This window comes from Rhodnius prolixus, unplaced genomic scaffold, assembly GCF_049639745.1.
Source record: "Rhodnius prolixus isolate KJV_2025 unplaced genomic scaffold, Rpr scaffold_2, whole genome shotgun sequence".
Classification (NCBI taxonomy): Eukaryota; Metazoa; Arthropoda; class Insecta; order Hemiptera; family Reduviidae; genus Rhodnius; species Rhodnius prolixus.
This window is the reverse complement of record NW_027411592.1, coordinates 3,160,480-3,187,062: the sequence shown is the minus strand read 5'-3', so window position 1 is coordinate 3,187,062 and position 26,583 is coordinate 3,160,480. Positions and strand designations below refer to the sequence as shown.

At 31.7% G+C, this 26,583-nt stretch overlaps 3 protein-coding genes and 1 long non-coding RNA gene across 54 annotated transcripts in view; 2 read left to right on the top strand and 2 right to left on the bottom strand.

The window, feature by feature from the left end:
• Positions 1–11,036, top strand: part of LOC141450261 (uncharacterized) — a 63,762-nt gene extending 52,726 nt beyond the window's left edge. The window contains exon 18 of the transcript XR_012455992.1: positions 10,820–11,036. The gene's annotated coding sequence lies outside the window, so the exon portion shown is untranslated. The remainder of the gene's footprint in view (positions 1–10,819) is intronic.
• On the bottom strand, positions 10,845–12,181 carry LOC141450278 (uncharacterized). The gene is made up of 2 exons (XR_012455997.1): positions 11,469–12,181; positions 10,845–11,399 (listed from the first exon to the last, which is right to left on the bottom strand). It is a non-coding gene; the product is annotated as an uncharacterized lncRNA (long non-coding RNA).
• Positions 12,182–12,917: 736 nt separating this feature from the next.
• The window catches only part of LOC141450264 (uncharacterized), a 47,658-nt gene continuing 33,992 nt past the window's right edge, over positions 12,918–26,583 (top strand). For both annotated transcript variants that reach the window (XM_074120503.1, XM_074120502.1), the window contains exon 1: positions 12,918–13,076. The gene's annotated coding sequence lies outside the window, so the exon portion shown is untranslated. The remainder of the gene's footprint in view (positions 13,077–26,583) is intronic.
• Positions 15,237–26,583, bottom strand: part of LOC141450274 (uncharacterized) — a 33,538-nt gene continuing 22,191 nt past the window's right edge. For 21 of the 50 annotated variants that reach the window (XM_074120526.1, XM_074120517.1, XM_074120519.1 and 18 more), the window contains 6 exons: positions 23,124–25,834; positions 22,979–23,048; positions 22,574–22,695; positions 21,487–21,626; positions 19,609–19,802; positions 15,237–19,535 (listed from right to left, as the gene is read on the bottom strand). In XM_074120526.1, coding sequence (XP_073976627.1) covers positions 15,427–15,807 — 381 coding nt within the window. In that variant the 5' untranslated portion in view covers positions 15,808–19,535; positions 19,609–19,802; positions 21,487–21,626; ... (1 more) ...; positions 22,979–23,048; positions 23,124–25,834 and the 3' untranslated portion in view covers positions 15,237–15,426. The remainder of the gene's footprint in view (positions 19,536–19,608; positions 19,803–21,486; positions 21,627–22,573; positions 22,696–22,978; positions 23,049–23,123; positions 25,835–26,583) is intronic. The other 29 variants (XM_074120538.1, XM_074120539.1, XM_074120540.1 and 26 more) reach the window with 12 other exon arrangements.

The following is a 26,583-nucleotide window of genomic DNA, read 5'->3' as shown; positions in this document are numbered from 1 at the left end:
CTAATTGTAGAGAATAGTAGTCTTCATAACTGATGTAAGTCGCTATGTTTTAGTCACAGTAGTTAACGGGATATGGAAGGTTGTAATTTTGAGCAGTTGTATTTCATTCAAATTTCAAACCTTTATATCTCTTTTTCTTTTGGTCAGATTTTAATGAATTCTTCATCAAATTGTAAAGAATAGTATTCTTTATAACTGATATAAGTCGCTATGTTATAGTCACAATAGTTAATGAGATATTGAAGGTTAAAGTGTTGAGCAGTTGTATTTCGTTCAAATTTCAAACCTTCATATCTCTTTTTCTTTTGGTCAGATTTTAATGAATTCTTTATCAAATTGTAGGGAATAGTATTCTTTATAACTGATATAAGTCGCTATGTTTTAGTCACAATAGTTATAGAGATATGGAAGGTTAAAGTTTTGAGCAGTTCTATTTCGTTCAAATTTCAAACCTTTATATCTATTTTTGTTTTGGTCAGATTTTAATGATTTCTTCATCAAATTGTAGAGAATAGTATTCCTTATAACTTACGTAAGTCGCTATGTTTTAGTGACAATAGTTAACGAGATATAGAAGGTCAAAGTTTTGTGCAGTTGTATTTTGTTCAAATTTCAAGCCTTTATTTCTTTTTTCGAATTGATCAGATTTTAATGAATTCTTCATCAAATTGTAAAGAATAGTATTCTTTATAACTGATATAAGTCACTATGTTTTAGTCACAATAGTTAACGAGATATGGAAGGTTGTAATTTTGAGCAGTTGTATTTTGTTCAAATTTCAATCCTTTATATCTCTTTTTGTTTTGGTCAGATTTTAATGAATTCTTCATCAAATTGTAAAGAATAGTATTCTTTATAACTGATATAAGTCACTAAGTTGTAATTTGAGCAGTTGTATTTCGTTCAAAATTCAAACCTTTATATCTCTTTTTGTTTTGGTCAGATTTTAATGAATTCTTCATCGAATATTAAAGAATAGTATTCTTTATAACTGATATTAGTCGCTATGTTTTAGTCACAATAGTTAACGAGATATGGAAGGTTGTAATTTTGAGCAGTTGTATTTTTTCCAATTTCAAACCTTTATATCTCTTTTTGTTTTGGTCAGTTTTTAATGAATTCTTCATCAAATTGTAAAGAATAGTATTCTTTATAACTGATATAAGTCACTAAGTTGTAATTTGAGCAGTTGTATTTCGTTCAAATTTCAAACCTTTATATCTCTTTTTGTTTTGGTCAGATTTTAATGAATTCTTCATCGAATATTAAAGAATAGTATTCTTTATACCTGATATTAGTCGCTATGTTTTAGTCACAATAGTTAATGAGATATTGAAGGTTAAAATTGTGAGCAGTTGTATTTCGTTCAATTTTCAAACCTTCATATCTCTTTTTGTTTTGGTCAGATTTTAGTGGTTTCTTCATCAAATTGTAGAGAATAATATTCTTTATCACTGATATAAGTCGCTATGTTTTAGTCACAATAGTTAATGAGATATAAAAGGTAACACTTTTGAGCAGTTGTATTTCGTTCAAATTTCAAACCTTAATATCTCTTTTTGTTTTGGTCAGATTTTAATGATTTCTTCATCAGATTGTAGGGAATAGTATTCTATATGACTGATATAAGGCGCTATGTTTTAGTGACAATAGTAATGAGATATAGAAGGTCAAAGTTTTGAACAGTTGTATTTCGTTCAAATTTCAAGCTTTTATTTCTCTTTTCGAATTGATCAGATTTTAATGAATTCTTCATCAAATTGTAGGGAATAGTATTCTTTATAACTGATATAAGTCGCTATGTTTTAGTGACAATAGTTAATGAGATATATGAGGTCAAAGTTTTGAGCAGTTGTATTTTGTTCAAATTTCAAGCCTTTATTTCTTTTTTCGAATTGATCAGATTTTAATGAATTCTTCATCAAATTGTAAAGAATAGTATTCTTTATAACTGATATAAGTCACTATGTTTTAGTCACAATAGTTAACGAGATATGGAAGGTTGTAATTTTGAGCAGTTGTATTTTGTTCAAATTTCAATCCTTTATATCTCTTTTTGTTTTGGTCAGATTTTAATCAATTCTTCATCAAATTGTAAAGAATAGTATTCTTTGTAACTGATATAAGTCACTAAGTTGTAATTTGAGCAGTTGTATTTCGTTCAAAATTCAAACCTTTATATCTCTTTTTGTTTTGGTCAGATTTTAATGAATTCTTCATCGAATATTAAAGAATAGTATTCTTTATAACTGATATTAGTCGCTATGTTTTAGTCACAATAGTTAACGAGATATGGAAGGTTGTAATTTTGAGCAGTTGTATTTTTTCCAATTTTAAACCTTTATATCTCTTTTTGTTTTGGTCAGTTTTTAATGAATTCTTCATCAAATTGTAAAGAATATTATTCCTTATAACTGACGTAAGTCGCTATGTTTTAGTCACCATAGTTGATGAGATATGGAACGTTAATGTTTTGAGCAGTTGTATTTCGTTCAAATTTCAAACCTTTATATCTCTGTTCGTATTGGTTAGATTTTAATGATTTCTTCATCAAATTGTAGAGAATAGTATTCCTCATAACTGATGTAAGTCGCTATGTTTTAGTCAGAATAGTTAATGAGATATTGAAGGTTAAAGTTTTGTGCAGTTGTATTTCGTTCAGATTTCAAACCTTTATATCTCGATAACTATTGTGACTAAAACATAGCGGTTTACATCAGTTATGAAGAATACAATTCTCTACAATTTGGTTTGAAGGTTATAGTTTTGAGCAGTTGTATTTCGTTCAAATTTCAAACCTTAATATCTCCTTTTGTTTTGGTCAGATTTTAATTATTTCTTCATCAAATTGTAGAGAATAGTATTCTATATGACTGATATAAGTCGCTATGTTCTAGTGACAATAGGTAATGAGATATATATGGTCAATGTTTTGAGCAGTTGTATTTTGTTCAAATTTCAAACCTTTATATCTCTTTTCGCATTGGTCAGATTTTAATGATTTCTTCATCTAATTGTAGAGAATCGTATTCTTCATAACTGATGTAACTCGCTATGTTTTAGTCACAGTAGTTAACGGGATATGGAAGGTTGTAATTTTGAGCAGTTGTATTTCGTTCAAATTTCAAACCTTTATATCTCTTTTTGTTTTGGTCAGATTTTAATGAATTCTTCATCTAATTGTAGGGAATAGTATTCTTTATAACTGATATAAGTCGCTATGTTTTAGTCACAATAGTTAATGTGATACGGAAGGTTAAAATTTTGAGCAGTTGTATTTCGTTCAAATTTCAAACCTTTATATCTCTTTTCGTATTGGTTAGATTTTAATGATTTCTTCATCAAATTGTAGAGAATAGTATTCTTCATGTTTGATTTAAGTCGCTATGTTTTAGTCACAATAGTTAACGAGATATGGAAGGTTGTAATTTTGAGCAGTTGTATTTCGTTCAAATTTTAAACCTTTATATCTCTTTTTGTTTTGGTCAGATTTTAATGAATTCTTCATCAAATTGTAAAGAATAGTATTCTTTATAACTGATATAAGTCGCTATGTTTTAGTCAATGTAGTTAATGAGATATTGAAGGTTATAGTTTTGTGCAGTTGTATTTCGTTCAGATTTCAAACCTTTATATCTCGTTAACTATTGTGACGAAAACATAGCGGTTTACATCAGTTATGAAGAATACAATTCTCTACAATTTGGTTTAAAGGTTATAGTTTTGAGCAGTTGTATTTCGTTCAAATTTCAAACCTTAATATCTCTTTTTGTTTTGGTCAAATTTTAATGATTTCTTCATCAAATTGTAGAGAATAGTATTCAATATGACTGATATAAGTCGCTATGTTTTAGTGACAATAGTTAATGTGATATATAAGGTCAAAATTTTGAGCAGTTGTATTTTGTTCAAATTTCAAACCTTTATATCTCTTTTCGTATTGGTCAGATTTTAATGATTTCTTCATCTAATTGTAGAGAATAGTAGTCTTCATAACTGATGTAAGTCGCTATGTTTTAGTCACAGTAGTTAACGGGATATGGAAGGTTGTAATTTTGAGCAGTTGTATTTCATTCAAATTTCAAACCTTTATATCTCTTTTTCTTTTGGTCAGATTTTAATGAATTCTTCATCAAATTGTAAAGAATAGTATTCTTTATAACTGATATAAGTCGCTATGTTATAGTCACAATAGTTAATGAGATATTGAAGGTTAAAGTGTTGAGCAGTTGTATTTCGTTCAAATTTCAAACCTTCATATCTCTTTTTCTTTTGGTCAGATTTTAATGAATTCTTTATCAAATTGTAGGGAATAGTATTCTTTATAACTGATATAAGTCGCTATGTTTTAGTCACAATAGTTATAGAGATATGGAAGGTTAAAGTTTTGAGCAGTTCTATTTCGTTCAAATTTCAAACCTTAATATCTCTTTTTGTTTTGGTCAAATTTTAATGATTTCTTCATCAAATTGTAGAGAATAGTATTCTTTATAACTGATACAAGTCGCTATGTTTTAGTGACAATAGTTAATGAGATATATGAGGTCAAAGTTTTGAGCAGTTGTATTTTGTTCAAATTTCAAACCTTTATATCTCTTTTTGTTTTGGTCAGATTTTAATGAATTCTTCATCAAATTGTAAAGAATAGTATTCTTTATAACTGATATAAGTCACTAAGTTGTAATTTGAGCAGTTGTATTTCGTTCAAAATTCAAACCTTTATATCTCTTTTTGTTTTGGTCAGATTTTAATGAATTCTTCATCGAATATTAAAGAATAGTATTCTTTATAACTGATATTAGTCGCTATGTTTTAGTCACAATAGTTAACGAGATATGGAAGGTTGTAATTTTGAGCAGTTGTATTTTTTCCAATTTCAAACCTTTATATCTCTTTTTGTTTTGGTCAGTTTTTAATGAATTCTTCATCAAATTGTAAAGAATAGTATTCTTTATAACTGATATAAGTCACTAAGTTGTAATTTGAGCAGTTGTATTTCGTTCAAATTTCAAACCTTTATATCTCTTTTTGTTTTGGTCAGATTTTAATGAATTCTTCATCGAATATTAAAGAATAGTATTCTTTATACCTGATATTAGTCGCTATGTTTTAGTCACAATAGTTAATGAGATATTGAAGGTTAAAATTGTGAGCAGTTGTATTTCGTTCAATTTTCAAACCTTCATATCTCTTTTTGTTTTGGTCAGATTTTAGTGGTTTCTTCATCAAATTGTAGAGAATAATATTCTTTATCACTGATATAAGTCGCTATGTTTTAGTCACAATAGTTAATGAGATATAAAAGGTAACACTTTTGAGCAGTTGTATTTCGTTCAAATTTCAAACCTTAATATCTCTTTTTGTTTTGGTCAGATTTTAATGATTTCTTCATCAGATTGTAGGGAATAGTATTCTATATGACTGATATAAGGCGCTATGTTTTAGTGACAATAGTAATGAGATATAGAAGGTCAAAGTTTTGAACAGTTGTATTTCGTTCAAATTTCAAGCTTTTATTTCTCTTTTCGAATTGATCAGATTTTAATGAATTCTTCATCAAATTGTAGGGAATAGTATTCTTTATAACTGATATAAGTCGCTATGTTTTAGTGACAATAGTTAATGAGATATATGAGGTCAAAGTTTTGAGCAGTTGTATTTTGTTCAAATTTCAAACCTTTATATCTCTTTTCGTATTGGTCAGATTTTAATGATTTCTTCATCTAATTGTAGAGAATAGTATTCTTCATAACTGATGTAAGTCGCTATGTTTTAGTCACAATAGTTAATGAGATATTGAAGGTTAAAATTTTGAGCAGTTGTATTTCGTTCAAATTTCAAACCTTTATATCTATTTTTGTTTTGGTTAGGTTTTAATGAATTCTTCATCAAATTGTAGAGAATAGTATTCTTTATAACTGATATAAGTCGTTATGTTTTAGTCAGAATAGTTAATGAGATATTGAAGGTTAAAATTTTGAGGAGTTCTATTTCGTTTAAATTTCAAACCTTTATATCTCTTTTTGTTTTGGTCAGATTTTAATGATTTCTTCATCAAATTGTAGAGAATAGTATTCTTTATAACTGATATAAGTCGCTATGTTTTAGTGACAATAGATAATGAGATATATAAGGTCAAAGTTTTGAGCAGTTGTATTTTGTTCAAATTTCAAACCTTTATATCTCTTTTCGTATTGGTCAGATTTTAATGATTTCTTCATCTAATTGTACAGAATAGTATTCTTCATAATTGATGTAAGTCGCTATGTTTTAGGTAACGAGATATGGAAGGTTGTAATTTTGAGCAGTTGTATTTCGTTCAAATTTCAAGCTTTTATTTCTCTTTTCGAATTGATCAGATTTTAATGAATTCTTCATCAAATTGTAGGGAATAGTATTCTTTATAACTGATATAAGTCGCTATGTTTTAGTGACAATAGTTAATGAGATATATAAGGTCAAAGTTTTGAGCAGTTGTATTTTGTTCAAATTTCAAACCTTTATATCTCTTTTTGTTTTGGTCAGATTTTAATGATTTCTTCATCAGATTGTAGGGAATAGTATTCTATATGACTGATATAAGGCGCTATGTTTTAGTGACAATAGTTAATGAGATATAGAAGGTCAAAGATTTGAGCAGTTGTATTTCGTTCAAATTTCAAGCTTTTATTTCTCTTTTCGAATTGATCAGATTTTAATGAATTCTTCATCAAATTGTAGGGAATAGTATTCTTTATAACTGATATAAGTCGCTATGTTTTAGTGACAATAGTTAATGAGATATATGAGGTCAAAGTTTTGAGCAGTTGTATTTTGTTCAAATTTCAAACCTTTATATCTCTTTTCGTATTTGTCAGATTTTAATGATTTCTTCATCTAATTGTAGAGAATATTATTCTTCATAATTGATGTAAGTCGCTATGTTTTAGTCACAATAGTTAACGAGATATGGAAGGTTGTAATTTTGAGCAGTTGTATTTCGTTCAAATTTCAAACCTATATATCTCTTTTCGCATTGGTCAGATTTTAATGATTTTTTCATCTAATTGTAGAGAATAGTATTCTTCATAACTGATGTAAGTCGCTATGTTTTAGTCACAATAGTTAATGAGATATTGAAGGTTAAAATTTTGAGCAGTTGTATTTCGTTCAAATTTCAAACCTTTATATCTATTTTTGTTTTGGTTAGGTTTTAATGAATTCTTCATCAAATTGTAGAGAATAGTATTCTTTATAACTGATATAAGTCGTTATGTTTTAGTCAGAATAGTTAATGACATATTGAAGGTTAAAATTTTGAGGAGTTCTATTTCGTTTAAATTTCAAACCTTTATATCTCTTTTTGTTTTGGTCAGATTTTAATGATTTCTTCATCAAATTGTAGAGAATAGTATTCTTTATAACTGATATAAGTCGCTATGTTTTAGTGACAATAGATAATGAGATATATAAGGTCAAAGTTTTGAGCAGTTGTATTTTGTTCAAATTTCAAACCTTTATATCTCTTTTCGTATTGGTCAGATTTTAATGATTTCTTCATCTAATTGTAGAGAATAGTATTCTTCATAATTGATGTAAGTCGCTATGTTTTAGGTAACGAGATATGGAAGGTTGTAATTTTGAGCAGTTGTATTTCGCTCAAATTTCAAACCTTTATATCTCTTTTTGTTTTGGTCAGATTTTAATGAATTTTTTATCAAATTGTAAAGAATAGTATTCTTTATAACTGATATTAGTCGCTATGTTTTAGTCACAATAGTTAATGAGATATTGAAGGTTAAAATTTTGAGCAGTTGTATTTCGTTCAATTTTCAAACCTTCATATCTCTTTTTGTTTTGGTCAGATTTTAATGATTTCTTCATCAAATTGTAGAGAATAATATTCTTTATCACTGATATAAGTCGCTATGTTTTAGTCACAATAGTTAATGAGATATAAAAGGTAACACTTTTGAGCAGTTGTATTTCGTTCAAATTTCAAACCTTAATATCTCTTTTTGTTTTGGTCAGATTTTAATGATTTCTTCATCAGATTGTAGGGAATAGTATTCTATATGACTGATATAAGGCGCTATGTTTTAGTGACAATAGTTAATGAGATATAGAAGGTCAAAGATTTGAGCAGTTGTATTTCGTTCAAATTTCAAGCTTTTATTTCTCTTTTCGAATTGATCAGATTTTAATGAATTCTTCATCAAATTGTAGGGAATAGTATTCTTTATAACTGATATAAGTCGCTATGTTTTAGTGACAATAGTTAATGAGATATATAAGGTCAAATTTTTGAGCAGTTGTATTTTGTTCAAATTTCAAACCTTTATATCTCTTTTTGTTTTGGTCAGATTTTAATGATTTCTTCATCAAATTGTAGAGAATAATATTCTATATAACTGATGTAAGTCGCTATGTTTTAGTCACAATAGTTAATGAGATATTGAATGTTATAGTTTTGAGCAGTTGTATTTCGTTCAAGTTTCAAGCCTTTATATCTCTTTTCGTATTGGTCAGTTTTTAGTCTTCGGGTTAATAGTTAGCCCTACCCGAAGAACCATACTAACTGCCAAATCCACCTTCTGTTTTCTTGTAAACATTTTTTTTATGAATAGTTTTCTTGGCAATCAATCCGTCGCAATCATTTAAACAGTAAATAACAACTTTGCTACAGCATCCTCTGAAGAGATCTTTTCATGGTGATATAGAGGTGTGAAAATTTGCGCCAACAGCTTTGCAAGTAATAAATCTTATGTGAAAATTAATTAACTTACAAGTGAATAGGAGGTTAGTAGTCTGCGTGGGTACATCTTCTCTAATTAGGATTAGTTTTTTTTTTTTCTTTGTATTTCGTTTTCGACAGAAGGTGACAGAGCTGGCTACAAACAACAAAGAGATTTTCACGGTGTCTGCACATCTTAGATACGTATCTTAATTTACTGATTCATTGTGCCGTCAACCTCTTCTAACCAACATCTTCACATTAGGCTTCAAGGGGTTTTTCAATCATACTATCATTATCTACTTTTATATTTATTTATGTATTCTGTAGTTTTGGTGATGTACATGTCGAGAGGAATCACAAGTTGTAATTTTGGGATAGTTTCGCTGGAGTTAGGGGTACTGCCAGCTTTGTCCTGTATTGTCTCTAAGGAGTCCTCGCAGGGCATAATCTCTGGATGAGAATTCCTCGCGAAAGGCAGATGTTGACCCTCTCTGAATTGCCACTGCAGAGTTTGACAAAGCGAATACAACGTACGAGCCCTACAACAACGAATACTTTATGTAGATTTTGTCACAAATAGGATAGCAATTCTGATTTCAATGTTGTACCATGCAGTGTGAAGAGATCATTATGGCTAACAGTTTCGAGTTTTTGGAGAAGATTAACATGTGTCTTCAACTTACATGACAAGACTAGAAAGGTGCAGTAAGAAGTGGTTGCCAATGAAATCGTGGTGGCGCAGTCTGACTGGCAAACCTCCAAGGAATCCAATCCTAATTATTAGGTTCAATTTGCATGTTTTTGTTTTTTTTTGCTATAACATTTCTATTACAGAAAACAGATCTCAATAAATACATCCGAATTAGTACAATATTCTGTCTCCCAGTTGCATCTTTTAGTTTTTTCTAGTTTTGACTGAGTTGGTAATTATTGAAAACAATTATTAAGTCTACAATTATTTTTTTATGAGTTAGTATTAGTGGAGACGATTATTTCTTACGTATTTCAAGAGGAGTTTTTATTTGCAAAAAGACCTTCTAATATGAGACCTATGTTGACGATCAAAGTCGTTCAAAAGAAACTCATTCTTGATCCATGCTATTTTCTTTAAACTCAGCAATTAAGAGACTATATTAGCAATTGTCACTAGAATTACTAAGACCTACATTGAAAGAACATTTTAGGCTCTAAAAGTTTAGAGAAAAGACTACCCTCAGTTTTCCCTAGAACATTTCCAAGTACGGAGTAAATAGAATCATTGTAAACTGTCAAACCGGATTTTCCAGAAAAACGCATCAGTAAAGCACACTTCCGGCAGCAATAACAAATAAAAAACATAATATAATACCAAGTTTGTGCTTTTTGTGAATTCCAGTTTTTGTCATATTGATGGCATTGTAACTTCATAGACTAGCTTATCGAATTCTTTGATATTTTCACAAAAAAATAACTTTGCATTTAACCTGTCTTGTTAAATTTGACTTCAGGAGGTTATAGCTGTAATTTGCGGAACACAAACTTCCGAAAAGAGAATGGCGTTTAGCTTACAGGCAACGTAAACTAGTCTTGTTTACTTACAATAAATTGTAGCTACAACGTAATTAGTAAAAAAATATTGATTAGAATTTAGTAAATGCAGTTAAATAGAGTCATGTGAGTGTTTACTCTTTAAGATTTAGATTTGTATGTGTAGATAGATAACTGCGCGGTCCTCTTTTGAGAGGGGCGAGCCCAGATCCTGGCTATGGGGGGTCACATTCTAGGAAGCAGACCGGCCCAGTTTGGTTTCCCTTTCGCAGCCACATAACGTTAGTCCAAGGTCGACCTTACCTTGAAGCCACTTTCTCCCTTCCTTGTTGCATTACCACTGCACGCCGCCATCAGTTTTGGATCAAACTAAGCCATAAAAATCAATTGGGAGTGTTTCGTTCACTTTCTCTACTAAAACTTCAGCTGAAGAACTGCAAGGCATGCAATTGTTACGAAACTGTTTTCACCTGAAAATGCACATTTTGTGGTCCTTTTAAGGCAGGAAAACTTATCAGTGCACTTTACGAGACTAAATTTACTCTCTTTTTTGTCAGTGATTTTTTTTTTTTATAGGTAAAATGAAAATGTGCAGCCAGCGTAATTTTTGAAATCAATCACTAATATTCACTATACATCACTCTGGCTAACATGGTTACATTTAAGTGAATAGTGCGTGACATTCGTATTGCTTTTACAGGTATCTCAAGTGAACATACAGAATAAATATTGTAACACTGTAATTAAGATCTCCTTAATTATGAAATCACACATATCTGGAGAGTACAGATTACGAGTAATTCCCACTAAATGTTGAAATAAAAAGTTGTTATATTTCGAATCAATGAGAGAAAACTTTGGTTAATTCTTTTTTTTCAGCAATTAATCATTAGTAAGACTAATCTCCAACTCATGGTACGGGATAACCTATACGACCTTCTTCCTGCAACAAATCGAAAATTACAAATCTTACAATTTAGAACTAAGCTAGTAAAATTAGACCGTACAAAAAATAAGGTTACAACTTTCCAATACTTATGAATGGCTCAAAGTTAGTTGACAGCTAGTCTCTACCCACTTCTTCAATCCTAGCAGCTGGAGTGTAAAACAGTCTTGAGTTTTTAGATTACCCAGAATTCATCAAAAATAATTTTTCCTAAAATATTTAGGAGACCCAACTTAAACATGTAATAATACGTACGGTTTCACAAATGTCTATACGTACGTATCTCTGAAATGTGGCCAGAATGATTTAGCGCATTTCTTGCTTGAATGACTTCATTTCTAAGTTTCATTTTAGTTTCGTAAAATTTTGAATTTTCAACCAAAAAATGGCAGCTTTGAGGTTTTCCATAAGCAAGAAAAATTGTTTTGATATTTTAGTCTTAGCTGAACACAGTTACGTCATCTTTTTCGACTTTTTCGTGAGTTATTGTTGTATAATATATTTGGAGGTGCCCCTGAGGCTGCAAGTGACCTTAGTTTATACATTTTTCTAGTTAACAACAAATTGTTGTAGCCTATTAACAACACTGTTGTTTTTATAATCGATTAATTTAGACAATAATATTATCTACCCAAAGTTGTTATTGCACGATTCGATATAATTGTAATTTAATAATTTTTTTTTTTTAAATGAATTGGTAATAATCAAAATTTATTTTTCTTTAAATAGTTGTACTTGTTTGCCTAAATAAAAGAGAAAGTTGAATTTTTAGTAAAAAGGAGTATTGAATTTTCAAAGTTGTGTTTCTCCAGAAATGTTTTTAAGGTGGTGGTGGCTCGGAGGAGTGCTGGACCACCAGGGAATGATTATCCCTGATTGATAGCTTTTCTCTCTTTCTATTTGCTCTCTGGAGAGCATGGTTCTCTTAATCTGGGAGAGCCACCGTATAGGGAGAAGTCGTGAGTTGCATCAGAAAGTGGTTATCATTATCTAGCGATTCTCCACTTTATCTGAGGCATCCTGGAGAGAGCGCGTAGGTAGCCACCAGGTTTTGGATGACCATATAGTACACCTGGAACTCACTCTTGAGGGAGTTTTCTTCAGAACATTTAAAGAGGGGCGTGTTGTGTTGGCACCCAGCTACCATTTCTTCTCCTAGAATACCCAAGAGTGCATGGGTGAATTCTTTCACCACCCAGGAGAGGTGCAGAGAGAGTGATTTTACCTTAGGATTGCGGGGGTGCCAACAGTCATAACTTCGTTAAACAAACAGTTCTTTAAAGGAGATGAATTCAACTTCTTTAAGTTCATCGTCTTTATTTCCACATGAATTTCCTAACAAATTCAATAACCGTCTTTAGGAATAACGGTGCTAGACCTCCTCGGAAGTGCTTTAAAATAAAACAAAACAACTTCCTCTGACACAGAGGATCGCATTAAGGTTATTTCCGGTAAATTGCAAATTCAATAACATCGCAATACTTTCTCTTCCTCCTACCAATTAGGAGAAAGTCAGATGAAAATCTTCAAAAATCAGCAACCAATTTTAAAGCAAAATATTCTGAAAACTTCAATCCTTCAGGATATTAGTTACCTTCACTACTTCTTCCCCACCCACCAACACTTTAGTAGTATATACACCTGAAGCGCTGGCGAACAAAGACAGTGGAGGAACCTTGTCCACTTTTGCTGTTTGGGAGGCGGCCGGGGGTAGGCAAAAAACCCTCTCTCTTAGACACACTCAAAGACTAAAAAAGTCTTTTACCACTATCCGGTTAGAGCCTGTCTTAGTAGTGGGGTGTCCCAAGTTTCTACAGTTCTTGAGGTGGGAGTGTCAAGTTCTGGACAATCCAGGAACCTACACAGTCAACGATCCACTCTGTACACGTGAGTACCAACTTTAGTTAGTTAGTTTTTTTTTTATTTTAAATCTTCAGTTTATCTGAAATCAAATCCGATGCTTTTTACGCGAATTGATCACTTAGAGTTGACGCTAAAGTAAAGAAAATGCATGGCCTTGTTGTGAAAAAATTAACACCACGTTTTTCCTTCCAATATCACCTTGATATAAGCCTCGTTCCTGTTCCTGTCGACAAGAATGCCACTGAAAAAGGTTGTTAGGGGAGCAAACAAAACCTTTTTGAAATATTTCAGTTAAGCAAAACATATTTGCTCTACCTAATTTTCTGGAAAAAAACTTAAAAATAATATATTTTAAAAAAATAATAATTTGTATTAAATATTATTTTTAAAGAATAAAATTAAAAACATTAGAAAATTAGAAAATATATATATATATATATTAATCACTCTCTGGAGCAATATGGTATATTTTCATCGACTAGACTGGCAATCACTCTTTCTCTGCGATTTAAGTAACATATTTCAACTGAAATTCTGCACTTAACGGTATATTTACTTCAATTTTCTTATTAAATCAAAATTTTCTATCTGTATGGAGTTGGGCAATTTGTATTCAATTTTCTTACCTTTTTTTTTATTTATTAATAGGCGTTTATAGTGAAATTGTGTCAAATTTCCAAAAGATGTTTTTACCAATAGTACCCGTCTTGAGGTTTCTTGGTAATTTAGTCTGTGGCGAGGAAAAAACAAATTCAACGATCAAGATTCGCATGATTTCCCCCCTCCATTTAGGTTAGCGTTTGGGATCCGATTTTGGGGTTAGCGAAAACAACAATCCCGTAACATTCTCTGTGTAACAGAATGAAGTGTTTCATTATTTGTGAATTTTCTCTGAACTGATTCCTGATGATTTTCGTGCAATTCCTTCCACTAGCCGTTTTTCATTGTAGTTTATATAATTTTTTATATAAGTTCAAATTTGCAAAGTGTTTAGGACATTTAATGTAGGGCTGCACACTGGACAAGAGTGGGAGGAGGGTAAGCTTTCTTGCCTTATTGTGGGTTATATTTCAATGTAATGTACAAACGTAACTTTTTTGGATCGTAATAAAGTTTATATGTGTGCTAAATTTTACTGCGAAACTGTCTGCAAGTGCAGTGCGAGACGGTGACGTAAGTGAAGTAGAAATCTCTACACTCTAAACTGATTAACTATCTCTGATAATGGATGGAAGTCTGACCGGTCAGGGATTCAAGAAATATGCCTGTTACGAAGGATAAAAATCGAAGATTTTTAAATTTTTATTTCAACACTTTTGATTGAAATTTTGTTTTTACATGAAATTAGATTTTCAAGATTTCCGGTAAGCTGATCTGATACGTCATGTTTCCTTCAAGTATAGTTTTTGTCGAGGCAAAGTCTTTAAAGCTTGAAGAACCTTGAGCGTTCCAATGAGAGAAAAATCATGTAATTCTTCAAATTATTTCTTCTTTTTTTTATATTCGGGTTCTGAAAACACATGTAATTTAGGAAAAAAAACTTGTCTTCCAAAAATCTTGCCATCATTCGCGAAAAGTTGAAAATACTATTTAATTCAAACTGGTTCGTGCTTCCATAATTGGCTTTTTTAAATTTAAAAAAAAAGAAGACTGAAGTGATGCTTGCCTAATGATGACGACTTAATTTCTGTCTCGATCAAGGTTATAGTTAAATCACTAAGCTACCAGCTAGAGTGGTATTGAACTCTTGATGATTCCTAGGTTAATACCTTATTAATACCCTTGGTTAATATGAAATGAAATAAGTCTTTATTCAATTTAAAAAGATACATAACTTATAATTATTTCTTTTTAAAAAATATGTATAAATTATAGAATTCCTAATCCACAAATTAATAAATCATATAATAATAAAACAAAAAGAAACTTTATTCAATTTAAGTAATTAAAATTTAATTAGAATATTTAGCCATAAAGACGTCCACATGGTACTCTGACCGTCAGGGGAGTCTGTTCAGATATAGTGAAGTAATTTAGTGAATTTAGTAATATAGTAATATTTAAATATGATTGTATTTTTATTTATTTATTTTATAATATATATTATATATTTTAATAAGAAAGTAAATTTTACTAAACATAAACCATGTTAACAAAGCAGGCGCTCTTTCGTCGCTGGTACCCAAAATAGCTGAAAATCTTGAAAAGTATTTTCATAGTCTTTTATCATTTCTTCTTCCACAAACGTTTCAAATAATAGAATGATGTCAAATCGCTGTACATTTGAAATAAAATCTGAATTGTTTTTCTTATTCCGCCGACCATGTATATTATAAGCCAAAACTCGCAGATATCGTTCCGTCCCGAATAGTTGCTATTTCTTATGACTAGACACAGTAGAGTCAGTCTCGCTGTTTGATTGATCGGAGAGCACACTGGGTGAAGAGGAGCCATGAGGTCTATAACTAAATTGCTGCAGTTTCTCTTTAATCTGATTTGGTTTTGTTCCTGATTTTGTTTTCTTAGTTATTGCTGTATCCTTTAGCTTCCTATTCTCCTCCAAGTTCTCGGGAGGCGTAGTAGAGAGTTGACGTTTTTGCCTTTGTGCCATACTGTACTCTGAGTTATTGCCGTCTCTTATAACTAATTTGTCATATTTAATTACGGCGTATTTGCCCTCTTTTCGCGCTTCAATGAGTTTGGGGATCAAAGTTTTTCTGTGCTGTAGGACCTCCCTAGGAAGATCTTCAGACATCCCTTGGTTAATAATTACTAAGTAAATGAGAATTTTGAAGCCATTTGAAGCAGGTAACACATTAAAATTTTGGTTACTTCTGGAGGGTCACTAGTGTTATACACTTAAACAATCTTTTGTTATGTATAAATTTATTACAACCCGGATTTTTACAAAACACTTAGTGTCCTTAACCTTAGTAACTGTTATCTCCGAATCTGTGTGAATTCCACAGACTGGTTGTTGATTCAAGTGGGGAGTGGCTTAATAAAAGTGCAACCTGAATGATCTAATGTGGCAGCCTTAAGTGTGGGCATACGTCATGGAATGACACCGGATGTGATGAGCTGCTGTGGGTTCTCAAATAGTTTCAGATATCAACTAGTTTTACCATTCTTAGTATACACAATCCTTAGTATTATTCAGATGAAATTAATCATCAATTATTGCTGAAATGGAAATTTCAAAAAAACTGGAAAAAGATACTTACGATTTAAGGAAGTGGATAGCTAATTATCCATCGTTTCTCAAAAGAGATACTCCAAAAAAAAAAACAGATCTAAATTCGAACTTACTGAATTCATTTCTCCTAAAAACACCTTTTCAGAAATGTGCTTACTTTAAAAATCGATATCTCGCAATACTTCCTCATACTCAGCTGCACGTAAATCGAGAGAAAATAAAATGAAGTTACTATTAAAAAAGATAATCTGTTGTCAGTGTTGCCATTTTTCTAGAGAGACTGAAGAAAATTAGAGTGACCAATCTCTATTTAAATAAAAATAAAATAATAGTAGTATTAATAAAAACGATAATAATAATAAAAATCTATACTGCTAAAATAGCCACTACATTTTGTTTTTTCTCTACTTTTGTGCAATATTAGTGAAATGCATTGGGTGTACAGTGCAACCGTTTAATGACCTTGCGTTTTTGCTTTCTCTCCCATTCGTAAGAACTACCGAAGGTTAAAGGTAAACTGCAGATTTTTTTTTTATACTTCTCTTATCTCGCTCATAAGATGAAGAAGTATTTGTAATAGGGTAGAATTTAAGTTTTCACGGTCACTGTGTTATATGGTCAGCAGATCAAGAAAAAAAAAACGCGTTAAATTTAAAAAAACCTATATTGGGTTAACGTGTCATTTCGACCAAATAAGTAAATCGAAAGTGTACTATCGATTTTTCAGTTTTTTTTGGGAGGTTATTCAAAAACAACTTAGCCCATTTCCTACGAACCTATCGTGCTAATTGCATATTTGTAGATCTACTTTTATTTTAAACTCATTTTGTCAGGCCTAAATCAACAGTATCATGTGAGTCTTAATATTGTTTAAAATAAACAAGAATTATCTACCCAAATAAATTCCAAAATGTTCTTTTAAAAAACTTAAGACCATTTAACTAAAAACATTTTTAGTTTTTTACAACAATTTTTTGAAAATAGTTCTATTCATTTTCTTTAAACTAACTTTCGAGTACACTACATTGAATTGTGATTTTCAATTATTGAATATCAGGAAATCAGAAGGAATGTTAGGTTTTAGTTTGCAGATGAGTTCATTTAAACGAGGTTCTAAGGCATCAGTGAAGTTCAGCTGTCTACTAAAGTTTGTTTCAGTATATTTTACGGTTCGTACATTTATTTTATATTAAGAATATCATATGTGTTGGAAATTGCTAGCAGTCCAGTTTTTCCATCTTTAAGTTTACATCTTGAATCTGGTAGAAACACAGCGATCTGTCGACTTTGAAGTTTCGAGTTTCCACAGTGTGTTTCAAGAATCAGCCACTAATTCCATCATAAAAGTGGATTTTAAAAATTCTTTAGTGTACGTGCATTGCGTCACACAACTCAAAAACGAAAAGCAGCTGATAGTACTAATTTTATATTTCTCTTAAAAAACATTTTTTATTCTCAGATAAATTCTATTTGATGGCAGTTCTGGGAGAGGGATGTTGATTTTAGTGCTCCACTGTATACTGGTGTGTAGCCCAAACACCACAACGAATTATCCAAATTCTGAGCTTGAAGAAAATAGCACATCGGAAGTTATTGTAGAATAATCGATTTGTTTTTTTAAGTTTTTCGGAAATTTCTAGAAAACAAATTCAGTTGATATTCACTTCCTAATAGAAAGTTATCATTATTGTTTGAATTTAAACAAAAAAGCAAAAACAAAGAGGAAGTTTAAAGTACCATTTCAGTGAATTGTACAGTTTTACCAGCTCAATTAGAATTAAATATATCAAACTCTCCCCCCAAAAAAGCGGAGTACTTATAAAGAAAAGTGGTACCATTATAACCTTGGGAATTTTAGTAAAAATAAGTCGGGAGTGTTCAGATAAGATTGCTGTGTTTTTTTATCTTTTCTGTCTGTAGCTGATTCTGTAAAATTAATTTAAATATTTAATTTTACCGTTATTAATTGCAGATCAGTTTTTTTTACTTGGATTACAAATAAAAATTCTGAAGAACAATATTTCCTGAACACCTTGATTCGCACAATAGTGGACACGCGGCCCAATACACACCTTATGCAATCCCGGCCTAGACCTGCCCCACTACACTAGCGTGCGCATTCACAGACACACGCCTTTAGGATCTGTCTCTTTGAAATAATCTGTCAGTCTGTCTCTCTCTCTTTCTGGTATTGGATACATGGTAAAGTAAAAAACATCGGGTATCAGCAGATTAGGCTGGTGCATAAGTAGTACTCTGCTAGGGTGGCGGGGATATAAGAATCATTGCACATTTTGCAAAATTATATTTTCAAGTACCATTAAATTAATCCGTTTCTTTGAAACAGAATTATTTCAGTAAGAGCTGAAGCGATTCTGCGATATAAAAAGAGCTCATATTTTGTTAATTCCTCAAATCTTCGTTCATTATATGACTTTAATCAAATAAAAGGTAAAGAACTAAGTTTAGAGAAAATTGGTGAAGTCATTGTCAATCAAAATCTCAGAAAAGTGAAATAACCTACTTTCTTTCGGAAAATTTGCTTAAAATTCGAAATTTTCTCAACAACGTGTAAGGCAGAGGACCGTGCATTATACTAAAATGATACTCAGACTCTCCACGACGTACTAGAATTGACTCACTCCACGAGACTACGTCCATTACTCCCGTACACTTCTTTATCCAAAATAGTCTGCTCAAACTCCTTTCCATCCTAGACTGCCATCCCAATCCACTATGCCGCGACATAGCCTCCTTCTACAGATCCTTCTACAACATACAGACACAGAAGACTAAAACATATCCTACTCTAACTCTCTACACTAGCTGCAGGTTTTTCCTCTCCTTTTTTCCCTGCATTCCAATCCTCCTCACCTAACTTTTCTCTTACTTCACTTAGTTAAGAAGATTGAAATGTTTGTATACATTTATACTTCTACATTTATTTCATGTATTGTATATATTTATTATAATAAATATTTATTGTTCTTCTTCTAAAATGATACTCTTAAAAAGAAGCCTGCCAAATCCGCATTCATTAAAGTCCCCATAATCAAAGTTTCCTGAATATCTGAATACTGAAACATTTAGTGAAAAGTGAAATTAATAAAATCTGCGTAAATTTCATTTCTTTGATTTAATCTGATGATGGACGAAAGTCCGACACCGGTCAAGGAACACAATAAACGCGTGCTCCGGCGGATAAAATCAAAGGTATTTCCCAACACTGCGGAACTACCTAAAATTTTCAGCATTATCATTTCGTGATGGATGATTTTTGTCACCATCTAAAAAAAAAAAATATTTGTTACTTCCACATCTTGAATCACTAACCTTGCCTTCATTTTTCAAAAAATTCACCTTTTAACAAAAATCAAAGCTCAAGGTAGGAGTTGTAAATTTAAGAGCGCGCATCAGTGAAATTCCTAGCCTATTAGAATCTGCGCCTGTAAACCGGTTTGTTCCAAGTCTTTTGATCTCCACTCTTACTTTTCAGCATGCGGCTGGTCTACTGCTTCATTCTCGTCCAGCACAACTCCGCTTTCGTCCAACTCCTGCAGCAACAAGAATATGAAAGTAACTTTAAAAAACCAAACAGAAAAAAAAAAATCAAAATATAGAATAATTTCACTTTTTTTTTTGTTCTATCTTTTCTTACGTGTTTCATTTTTTTTTTTCAATTAAATCCTTTTGCTGTTTACTTATTGCTAGCATGAAGTGGAAATAAATTAGGTGAAATTTCTCTTTTCTTTGAGGAGCAGAAAGAAATTGATCCCAAACTTTGAAATGAACTCCACTGTCTTTTATCGAATGGTATGGGACTTGAAGTAATTCAATTTCACAGAACACTGCAGGAGCCATATTGACCATAACCTTCACGTAAACCAAATTCCTAATTCGAATTTCTCACGATTTTAGTCTCACAAACGGATCAATTCATATAAGCCCTACTTATCGTTACTCAAGGGCACTCCAAACTCACTTCCAGTGGAAAACTAATGGTCATAATCTTGGTCTTTTCTAACGTAAAAACGGTGAGAGGCTTCTCCTCACTAAGTTTAGGGCAACGTTACCAAGACTTTGTGACAGAACTTTCCTCTTGGTCTACTAGAAGATGAAAACTTCCTTGACACTTTTCCTCACCAGACCATCTCGCATCGTTCGACGAAGTGGACGTGTTGTGCTATCTTGACTTGAATCTCTTTAAGCATGGACTAAGTTAGCTGACCTTTAGACCTTATCCTGATGGTAGGGGATTCCCTTACCTTTTTACCTTTCTTTTCTTCTAACTTTTCTTAACAGATTCCAGTAAGATTGGTACCTGACTGCGAGGGAGTTGATCTTCAAGATAGAGAGTACAGCAAATACAGAGAGATTCTTTTATCAGCGTATCAGCTAAACATTTATTCCTAACAACTCCTACATTGGGCTTCAGCTGAAGAATCGTCGAAGAGCGGTTGAGCAGTTGAAAAAGTTTCAGTTTACAGACAGAATGACAGATTACTGAATATTTTTTTGCAAAAAAAGTTTTGTAAGTCCACCTAAAAGTTTTAGACCAAATAATTAAAAGACCTAGACGAAATTTTTGTAGCAAAAGACATACTGATGATTATATAACAGCCCAAGTTATTCGGCAAAGATATATCTTAGGTCTGCCCTTGATTATTCATGTTGGTTCTTGCATTGAACAATGCTAAAGAATGTGTGAGTATTTTTGGTTTAGGCCAGGGGACTCTGCAACCAAGCTAGTTTTGCAGTTAGCATAGTTTGTTTTTTTTTTCAGGGATGGGGCACTGATAATTATCAATTCAACGACACTAAATTTTTAATCCCCTCGATCCAGATAATACAAAGCTAGATTGGCACTATTTTTTGTAACACAGCACATTGGCCAGCAAGGGGTGTGGAAGACCATCAGGCGGTTGAATGATACCACATGGGAATCAGTTGTAGAAATCTATAACATGGTTTGCTGGTTCTTTAAGCAGAGTTACAGGGAACTGAACATGATAATCGAACCTGAAAAAACAAAGCTCGTAAGAATAAAGAAAAAAGTATTATGACAGTGTCCCGGATCAACGACATAACGCTTTGGATATGCCGCATGGCCAAATAAAAAGCTTTCTGGTAACAACGCACATAATCGAAACAACTCACTTCCAAAATTAACTTAAAACTTACCAATTTCTAATTTCAAATTTAATTTTAAACAATTTCGACAAATTCCACAATACTCACTGTTTACAGCATCAGGAGAAAGTTGCACAGAAAAATAAGTTTGAATCTGAGACGACCTTGATGTTATTATTTGCTGAACGTAGATAATTAGATTCCATGTTTTGCTTTCCTTTTGTGCAGCTCTCTCATTCTACTTTTGCCTAAACATTGAAAGTAATGTTTTAATAAAATATTAATTTTGGTATTTTTTTTTTCTACTTTTTAATATGATTTGTTCCCACACTTTATTATTTATTCTAGTGGGAACCTCTCGTTGGGAAACATTCCCAGCTCTTACACTTGGTTGGAAGTTCAGAACAACTCCCACCACTTCATTTCTACCTAATTAATATTCCTAACAATGTAAATATAACAATAATTAGTGATTCACGAAATTTGAAATATATATCATAAATTGATTTACGACTGTAGGGTTGTTTCTGAAAATTCATTAACAATATTCACAGTCCTGTTCTACAGAGAATTTGTAGTCATAGCTAATGATGAAATACATAAAACCTGGGACAGTTTCCAAACATATAATTAGTATTCCATCGCAACTTCTTCCTATTTGGATTAAATTCAAATATATTTATTTTTCTGAAGTTTAATTATACAAAGATAGATCAATTACTTCCTTACGTCCATTTTATGTTGTTAAATTACACCTACACTAATAATGGAATTCTAAATGTAACAAATGGGATTAAAAATTAGAACAGCAAGCAAATTTGCTTTTAGAAAAAGTAACAACGGCAATCTGTCAAATTTTTGAAATCTAGTTTTCAGCTGAATTGGTAATTTTACTAATATTTACTTCTCAGTTTTTCGAAATGTAAATATATATTTATATTTTTCGAAATACTTGGATATAATATAATTTTCTTTTGAAAGTTTGCTCGGAAAACTGAATATGGGCACAGTGTGTAGGGTTTGACCGGTTTGTTTTCTTAAAAGAAAACGCATTTCTTGGGATTCAATGGCATTACCATCTAGGAGCTAATATCTACCACAGCAATGCTGGAATGATAAGATCTGAAATGAATTGATTTCCCCAAAATCATTTTACTAAGGTAAAGGCCAGTTAATATTTAGTAAAAAAACTTACACTTTGAAGAAAAACCTAAAGAATTCAATAAAGAGAAAGTGAAGTTGGGTGTTCATAACAGATTTTGCTTCTTACAATGAACACGTTGCCAAGGTAACGCCCTCTGTGACTCACATTAAATTCTGCAAAATAAAAAAAAATACCTGTCCGATATATGTATTCAATTGGGAATGTATCGATATGTGTCCTACTTATGTAATATTTCTTTAGAACTGGCAAAAAATATAAATAAATAATCGAATATTTCACAAAAATTATTGCATAATGTCATCCACATATATGCAAATAATATGTGCATCTATTTACCATTAGGCGTTGCTAAATATTGTCAAGAAACACTCGACAATGGCGAGTAATAAATTTTACACGTAACTGAGACATTAAAAGAATTGTTTTTAATGATACCTTTAGTTGCATCCTTTCATTTAGAACCGCTTCCGGATTCGCGAGTCCTAACTTGAAAGTTTACAAACAACTGCAAAATTAAATTCTAATTAATCACTCAAACGACTTCTTCTTAATGCAAAAATTGTAATTTTGATATAATTACTGAAGTGCTATTTCAAAGTAATTGCTTTTTAAGCTGCATAATATCGGCAAGAAAATTCCAATATTGAAGAATATTCATGACTTAAAAGCTTGGAGGCAGTAGTAATTCAAATTTGTGTGGATATCCACACTAGATCGTATTTCACAACCCAATCTACAACAAGATTTCATTAAATTGATGATTTGATACATAGTGGTGAAAAATTTAAGAAATAAATTGAAGATTGGTTTGAGGAGCAAGTTAGCCCCAATACATTTGGAGATAGCAGTGTCCCAATGGCACGGTTCAATTTGACCTTTACCGTCCTGAATATCATATCTTTGGTTCAGTCACGCGTCTCCAGCTGACTTACACGACAGTCCAACTATAAAGGACAACCGGTCACACAATTTACCACACGACCCCATGTATCAGAGGTTGCTCGTTTTATGGAAGAACAGTAACGAGGGCTGTTGACCCTCAAAAAATGTTTTTGGAATAGAACTTCCTTTGGCCATAATAGGATTCCATCTGCAATGATTGCCTGCAAACACAAAGTTTTAATGGGAAAACTGGATACTTACTGAACGATACAGAAGAAAAACATTAAATTTACTTTGTATTCAGCTCATATTTATTAAGTTTTATAACCATTATAAAGGTTACCCTTAGATATGTGTCCTATCCATGTGTAAACGTAACGGTAAATGTACCAAATGTGGAAGCTACAGTTACCTGTATGTTTCCGGCACTACAGTCAGCATTCAAGTAACAATGAACTGACGCTTTCTGGTTCTTTAAGATACTAAGAAGCTTTTTAACATTCAGTAATGGACGGGTGCCCATATTATTAAACTGAATTCCCTGAGAATCAAAAAAAAAGTGATTTTTACGAATTGTACAGGAAGTTGTTTGAGTCTGTCTGTGGATCGGTCAGGAAACTATAAGATAGTCAGTCATTTAAAAGTGGCCCATTACCGAAACGATTTTTAGTTTTTTTTTCGAAAATAAGAAAATTTATGCGGATTTTTTTTATAGGAGGAGCAATTTGAGCTCTCTTAAAGGTAGCACTTTAGAATATTTGGTATGGTTCCATCCAAAAATTGTTATGAGTATGAATAGTGTCACCAAAATTCCGAGTTGGAAGATTAGTCACAGGAAATGCGACTGTACGAGCTGAAATACTGTAGTGAAATACTACAGGATTTCATGAACTCTGGCTATCTTAGAATTTAAAACTTGTGATTAGAGGACCGGTGATTTTATAAGGGTTCTAAGAGAGCGGCAGCACCATTTTTATTAATATGAAATTAAAGAGTTAAAGTCAGCTGTTATATTTGTAAAAATAAAAGAAAATAATTACCTGCGAGTTGAGTTTTCATACAGCTTTTCCTAATGACACCTAGTCCAGAAGAAGTTCAAATCACTTCCCCTAAGACTTTGAGAAAAGTTAATACATGTAAAGTCATACGTTTCTTTACTACTCGTTTTACCCGTGCTTATTTATCTGTACCACCTAGGCGTATAGCATGTTTTTGAAGGTAATTCTCAGTAAATTGATTGATATCTGGCAACATGAGATTAAGTTCTGCCAAAACTTGATGATTTTAAACTGCCATGTCCACAACCCCTCTGCTGTAGAGAGAGAACAGAAATGTTCTTCGCTCATTAATCATCCACATCTGAGGCTAAAAGTAATATTTTACTTCACAAGTTTAGTGCACAGGGATTTAAAGTTTGCAAGTTTTTAAAATTAATTTCGTCAATAACTTTTCTACCCTCCATCATCGTACCTCTATCATCGTTCTTCTTTTTAAAAAGCTTTATAATATCCATAATGGAGCCGGTAGTTTGAAGAAAGTTACAGCCAATCAGAAGCTATGTTTTTGTTTATACTCCGTTTAATTAATCTCTGTTAAGTTACTCCATTGGTTCTTTTAAAAATTCCAAAATCTGGTATTATATTTTTCAAATACCAATAAAAAATTGTAAAAGTTAAACTTAGAGGCCTTACTACTTAAAAATATCGAATTTTTATCACCCTAACAATTGCAAACCAACAATATTACTTTTTATTTAGAATGAAAATAACCTGATCTTTCGCAACAGATTATTATTGCCTTCTCATCGGACGACCTTTCAAAAACATTTCGCGTCTTTTTAATAAGATTTTTCTATTACTATATAGCCTTTAGAATGAATCCTCTTCTAGTTAAATTGAAACTTATAACCACACAATTCACTATTGGAACTCTTTGGAAATTTTATTAACCCAAATCTAGCCAGTTACTTTCATGATTCCTTGTATAATTTCCCAATATATTGGAATTTTCTTTAACATTTGACTTTGAAATGTTCACTTCTCTTACAAAATTGAAGTAATGTGAAATGTTCGAAAGTTCGTTTTTTCCGGATGAGTTTCATCTGTACTTGGATAGAATTTTTTCTTTAAAAGAACGTTGATTTTAGTGGTGTTGGGTTTTTTTTTATTACATCATACTTCTTTCAATATTATCATTGTATTATATATAGTTTAGAATTTAATTTTGTAATCAACCTTTTTTAGTCAAATTCCACAAGTCCAGAAAATGTATTAATGAAGGAAAAAGAGCGATACTAAGAGGCAGTAGTGTCACTTTTCATACTTTATTTGAACTAATTTCCTGATGAAAACAAATTATAACATGGACGTTCTGGAATAGTCGACATAATGTTTCTGTGAGATGATTGTGCTACAAAAAAAAAAAAAACGGATATGAAATAATTCCTTCTCGTATAGGCTGCACGAACATAACATTATCATGAAATCAGAATGGAGTCACTATGGCGATAAATCTCTTAAAGTGAAGACGTTATCAAACTCGCACAAAACAATGAAAGCAAACTTAATTGGGAAGTAAAAATAAAAATATTAATCATTTGGTTGAATGGAGACGTGACATAAGATGGTTACATACAAAAACAATAACTGTGATGTGTGTTGCAGGTTATAATTTACCGACAGGAGTGTCCTGGCGGAGAGAGAAAGTTGACTTGAAGGTCATCTAGTGGTGACATGCACAACTATGCATTCCACATCTTCCTCTTCTTTTCTTGTTTGCGATTAGTGAGTGCGCATAGTAACGGTTTTCATTTTTCTCTCTCTCTCACAAACTGTAAGAGGAAGTAATGCAATCGGGCAGATTTTCGAATGTGAATTTTCACCGGAAATAATAATTTAGAAGTTAAGGAGCGGAATATCAAAAGAATTTTTAGAATTGAATAAATAACAAAATATGTATACAATAAAATGCCTTGGAAAGTAAAAGGAAACATTAAACAATGCCTGAACTCTAGAGTGGTAATGAAAACAATTTGATTTGATTAAAATATTCGGAGCCAGACAAGTTCCTGGTGTTACAGAGTGTGTTCGGCCTTGAGGAAATCGAGTGTGTGTCAGTTGGTAGTTGTAACTGGAGGATTCCTTTCCAGCTCGGTAATA